General features: G+C 44.8%; 1 protein-coding gene across 1 annotated transcript in view; it reads right to left on the bottom strand.

The window, feature by feature from the left end:
* PLPP3 (phospholipid phosphatase 3) overlaps nucleotides 1-700 on the bottom strand; it is a 62,975-nt gene extending 62,275 nt beyond the window's left edge. Inside the window, exon 1 of the mRNA XM_083448215.1 lies at nucleotides 9-700. Within this exon, the coding sequence (XP_083304341.1) occupies nucleotides 9-147 (139 nt within the window). The 5' untranslated portion in view covers nucleotides 148-700. The remainder of the gene's footprint in view (nucleotides 1-8) is intronic.
* Between the last annotated feature and the right edge of the window lie 5,511 nt (nucleotides 701-6,211).

A 6,211-nucleotide genomic window follows, 5' to 3' on the forward strand; every position in this document is an offset into this window, starting at 1 on the left:
AATCTCACCCATGAAGAGGCAGAAGAGGTCGAGGCAAATGAGCAAAGCTTTCTTGCTGGGGCTTTTGCTGGGGTTGTTATTCAAGGCAGGGCTGCCGCCGTTCTTGCTCTCGGGAGCCATCGCCTTGTCGTACTTGTAGTTCTGCATGGCAGGCAGGGGAATCGCCTTTCCCAGCTGCGTCTCCTTCTCGCCGCTCGGGGGTCGCGCTGGGCCGGGAGCAGCAGGGGAATCCGGGCGCCGAGGCTGGGGCTGCTCGCTGCCTGCTCACGTCGGAAGAGCGAGCAGGAGGAAGGGGATTTGCAGGCGGCTGCAGACTTTTGTCCTTGTGGCTGCCTCGGCCAGGGCCCTTCGGCGTCCGCAGGGAAGTTTTTCTCCTCTTCTCAAGCAGCAGAAAGCGCGCGAGTAGCAGCTCCCTCGTCGGCTGCGAAGACCATGCAAAAAGAGCACAACACGGAGGGAAGCGAAAGTTTTTAAAAAGTTGGGAAAGTTTGGCGCAGCGTGATCGGGAAGCCAACCAATCCCGGCTGGCGGCAGGAGCGGAGCTTGCAACTCGGCCAGTCCCTTGCCAATGAATGAGGAGAGAGAGGCAAGCAACTTGCACACCCGGCCGCGTCGAAAGTCAGTCTCCGGCTGAGCTTGTGTGATCCGACGGGGTTACTTCTGCACTTTTAATTCCTCTGATCCTTTTCCACTCCTCTCTCTTTCCCCTCTTTTTTTAAAGGTTGCTACGGGCTATCCAAGTACAACCCCTTTCCTGAAACTGACATATACATATGATAATTAACCCCACATCCCCCCCCCCAATGAAAAGAAAATCCTCCACATGCCCCTAGCGCCCCTTGCGTTCAAAACAAGCCTGCTGAGCTCAGTGAGGACGCAAATCTTGCTAAGGTTGGATTTGCCCTCTCTTCCTCTCTCTCCCCCCGCCCTCGCCCTCCCCACTCCCAGTCTTTGCTTGGAAGCAAAGCTGGAAAAGTTTGCTTTGAAAACTTCCGCTGCCTTTTGGTATATCCTGGACGGAGCGTGGGATTTAATTCTTAGTGGGCTCCTGCAGATAACACTCTTCGAAGCCTTAAGAGTGAAACAGAGTTTGCGAAAATATCAGGTTTGGTAGGACTCAGCCCTGTTTTTCATAGAGCTCATCCCCGGGACATATATGAGCCTTTGAGCATGTGCAGAATTCCGTTCCCTAACCACTACAGCCAATCTGCAGGCACACACAACACACACACACACATATATCTGGGATTTTAAGGTGAATGAATTTCTCTTGAGAGGAGAAGACTTTTAGACCAACTCACTAACCCTGTCTTTAGAAATTGACCTCTAAGCATAGTATAGCTGCCAATTTGTGAAGATATGCCGGTTATGGTCTATTCCAAAATCATGGGGTTAGCTGCACAAAATTCATGTGATTCATGACTCATAATTTTCAGATACAGTATGCAGTTAGTTTTTGCCTCCTTGCTTAGGAGAATACTCTTTGTCTATGGCATTGTAAACTCTTGCATGGGTTATAGTTCCCTTATCCATCCCTCTTTTTATTTTCCACCTAAGAGTTTATCTTGCTAAATGAAGAGGGCCAGGACATGGGCATAGCCAGGATTTTTGTTAGGGGGGCAGGCTTTTGGTAGGGGGCGGCAGAACCTCAGATTTGTATTGATTTTGATTGACTTGGGGGGCAACTGGAAGAAGTGGCTGTTCAGTATGGTTTAGCAATAAGGATGAAGCCACTTGGGAGATTGGTGCTCAACACTTTCCCTGCCTGCCTTTCTGACACTCCAGATTCCCATCCCTCCAATGGCACGCTGCAGCAAGTGATCAAAACATGGGTAAACATACAATGTTAGTCAGTGATAGTGTACAGGCACCTCATTTGAGGAACTCCTTGTCCCAAGAAATTAGGTTATTGTGCTCTTTGTTTATGCCCCACCAGCAACTGAACACTTGCCCTGGGCATACCAACATAAAGTTAAATCCATCCAGGGCAGAAATGGCCCTGGGTCTTTTGCACCGCCACGTATCTCTTGCCCCTTCCATTCTTTTCAAACCATTTTTTCCTTTACTAACAGAGTGGCTACGTGCTCTGTAAAGTACAGTCCTGATGAGACCCCAGCCATTTGTTGTCTTAATTTGTCTGGTGGTAAATTGTGTCATGGGCCCGAGCACGAAGTCTATTAAGCAATGCCCCTGCGTACAAGTGAGGTCACATTGACAAGTAGCAACTGTCTTCAGATTAAGTCATTCTGTGGAATGAGTCACAGAATGAAGTTCTTGTGGGTAGCTTTGGGAAATTCAACAGATAAAGCACACACTGCCACAAAATCGCCCCCTAAGACACTCTTCCCACTTTCATTCTCCTGAATGCTTTCTTGTTCCTTTAAAATCTGGCCATCAGAAGTCCAGCTGCTGTGTACTTCTGAGATATTTTACCTTCCCTCCCCCTACACTTCACAAACCATGGGTGTAGCCAGGTATTTTTGTTAGGGGCAGACTTTTGTTGGGGGGGAGCAGAACATCAGATTTGTATTATTGGGGGGGGGCAGCTGCCCCTCTGCCCCCCCTTGGCTATGCCCATGTCTCAAACTATTTGTACTCATCTCTGGTTTCTTCTCCCCATCTCCTTTAATACCTAACTTTTCTCAGCCTACATGAGCAGCAGTGAGGAATTTGTACATTTATTTATTTATTCATATTTCTAAACAGCTCAATATTTAAAAAAATATTTAAATGGTATACAAAACCCTCAGTAAAACAGTATAATGAAAACACAGATACAAGCATAAAAACAGTAGAACAATATTATATCTTTTATTTTTTAATAAACAGTTTGAGAGAGAGGGAGAGCCACAATAACCTCTTAAAGTATCTGTAGCTGGCCTGGTACCATCCTTCTGAGCACCTTATCCCCAAAAAGGAGCGTTTGTGGATGAACGGTAGTTGTTAAGTACTCAGGGTCCACACAGAGCTTTTATTTGTAGGAGTGGCCACATCGCTATTTCTTTAAAGGTGCCAGGTGCCAACCAATTCCTTCAGCTTTCAAACTAAGCTTTGGTCTGTGAGAATCCTGCCTAGCAATAGCAAGGTTCCAAACAACAACCAGAAATGGTTGCATGGCCACAGCAGAGTAAAAGTCTCATACGGCTACCACTGTTACACGACTCCTGGGTAAAAATCTTATACTAAGTGTTCCCCTTTGACCTAAAGTAGAGGCTGCGTTTCTTAAAACATGCAGGACAAACTGGGAAATGTTTTCAGAAAAACCACCTCAGCAAAGTCGATGGAAGAAGAACACACAGCACCTGTCAACGTGCCAGAGTCTCTCATCAAACATTTAACTTGATCAAAATCTTTTGTATCCCTAATTCAGCACAGACCGCCCTCAAGCCTTCCTCTCCTACAATGCCAAATTTCAAGTCAATTGGCTGAGTCTTTTTCGAACTCTAAGCCATAGAACATACTGCCCCAGCCATTATAATGGTGAAATGTGATTCAGAAGACTCGCCCAGGGCTGGCCCAAAACAGTCTGGCATCACCCTCCCCGCCAGGGAAGTTGGGGTGAGTGAAGATCTACATGAGAAACAAGCGTGGGGGGATAAAGATTTACCTCAGAATCTTCTACCCCTGTGGTTCTCCAGCCACCTGAGGTGGTCTCCTTACCTTGCCTCATGGGTGGGTCAGCCTTGACTCGCCCTTAACAAGAGGACCACAACTGGGATATCTTCTAAATACCTTGTAAATGCTGCATGAATGATTGATTATTATAAGAGTGGGGTTATTAACAGAAACACTTCCCTAATGTTGTCATAGCTTGAGACTGTTAATATGTGATTGATTGATTTATCTTTTGTCCTGGAACAGCTTTTATCAGTTATTGGGAAATTACAGAGATTTTTTTGATTTTTTTTAAAAATCCCCTTATCATTATAGTCACTCTGCTTCCGTGTAACTGACCACTTATGGCTTTGAATTTTTAAGAAATACAACTGTTTGCATCATTGGTACAGGAATGGGGGATTTTCCCACCACAAGCCTAAATAAATAAATAGTGTGGGTTTTTCCATGAACCAACCTTTTTTTTTTTTTTTGCATGAGCCAACCTTATAAGTGCCAAAGATGTGCGCAGACCAACCTTCCTTGAGTTGGGGCCTTTCAGATACTGAAGGACAGCAACTCCCTTTGCTTCTGACCATTGGCTATGCTGGCTGGGCAGTGCTGGATTAAACCCTGTGGAGGCCCCTAGGCAGTCAAAATCTTAGAGGGGCCCTTGTGTGCGTGCTCTAGTGGGATAACATTGAACTAAGAAAACTTGATTGTAATTTTCTTTCACGATCAAATCAATATTATTTCAACCCGTTGTTTCAGGTCCCCTAAAAGGCATGGGGCCCATAGGCCAGTGCCTACTCTGCCTACTGGTAATCCGGCACTGGGGCTGGGTCTGATGGGAGTTGGGCTTCAAGGCAGCTGGAGAGTGCTATCAAGTTGGGAAGACAGGTACTGCCATGTTGTTGTTGTTGTTGTCGTCAACGTCATAAACGACCATGCTTCTAAATTGCTGAAACTTGGAATTTCAGAATTCAGCACAAATTAGAGAATTCTGAGAGGTAAGTCCCAGTAACCAGGGAAATCAGAACATCCTGTGCTAGCCAGACAGATACAGTGGTTATGGAAGCTCCAGGATGAGATATGTCAGATGGTTTGCATAATGTAGTGCAGTGCATTCATTCACATTGGCACTAATCTGTATGTACTCGAATTCACACACAGGTTTTGTGTTCCTGTGGAGAGATCTGTCTTCATTCAAAAAGATCAGCCCCTTTCATTGAAACGAATGGGAAAGGCTTCTGGATCATGAATATACTGGATCAGGCCACTCCTTTTTATGCATACTTGAAGAAAATGGATGTGACTAACTTTGGGACTCAAACTGTAGTCTGTAGGTAGAGGAAAGGCTTTAGAGATCCACTTTGCTAGATAATCCAGTTGGCGCTGCCTCTTAAGGAATTGTGGGTTTGGGATCATAGAGTTGGAAGGGGTCATGAGAATCATCTAGTCCAACCCCCTGCAATGCAGGAAGCTTTTGCCCTATGTGGGTCTCAGACCCTGAGATTAAGAGGCTCATGCTGAACCGGCAGAGCTATCTATGGTGATTCATATTTGACTTCCAAGTGTCCCAGCTTTTGCCAATTCTGGTACTTAAAGCCATGATAGGCTACATTCAATTGCCTTTTTATTATGTTTTGTTTAAAAACTCTTATTATGATCACAACAAAGGGAAAAGAAGCAGTTTACCTGTCCTTGAAGAGGAAAAAACCAAAGCCAACAAAGGAAGTTCTGATGCTTGCATTTGCAAAAACTCTTTGGGAATGCAATGTCCAGTTCAACTGAGAAATTTTAAAATGCACAAAGTCAAAAAGTACAACTATGTGTTTAGAAAACAGAACAGAATCCTGCAGTGATTTTATGCACCCTTGTGTCAACACACAGGGAAAAGCCCCCCCCCCTACAAACGAGAGTTGCTCACACACAAAGGGTTCTATAGCATCTTGTATTTAAGCATCATTAATGTGAAAGTGAGTTGGGCAAGAGTTCTAGGGAAACACCAGTGATTGACCCTCTTTCCTCCCTGCAGAAAAAAAACCCCTCTTTATGTCAGGAAATATTTGTAAAGAATTATGGGTGATATTCAATATTAGTCACACTCATACCCAACATTAGTCATAGTCACAGAAGACCCATGGATTTCATTGAGTCTGCTATGGGTATGACTAATATTAATGTCTTCTCAGGCTCTATATAGCCCTTCTCTCGTGCCAAAGTGCATATGCTCACCCACCCTGTTTTACATAATTCCCTATCACAGTGATGACTGACATATGTCTGCCACTGTAAAACAGCTGTCTGGTGCCAACTCCTGACCCTCCTCCCTTTCTATCTAGTAAAATGCAACAAATCCCATGTAGCTCTCTGTCATCCATTCATTGTATATATTTTGCTGCCAAAATCTAACAATGTGTGTTTGCTAAATAAGAATATGAAGGGATGGAGAGTTCAAGATGACTAAAGAGGGCACTGTGTGATGTCACTTCCCTTGAGTTTTCTGACCTGGAAAAAGACGAAATGGGTTTAAGCCTTTCTACTTCCCCCTACCTCAGAAATCACTCTCTTACCACAGCCTGTATTAATCGTAATAACACTACTACATAGCCTA

The sequence above is a fragment of the Podarcis tiliguerta genome (assembly GCF_965153285.1).
Source record: "Podarcis tiliguerta genome assembly, chromosome: 6".
Lineage (NCBI taxonomy): Eukaryota > Metazoa > Chordata > Lepidosauria > Squamata > Lacertidae > Podarcis > Podarcis tiliguerta.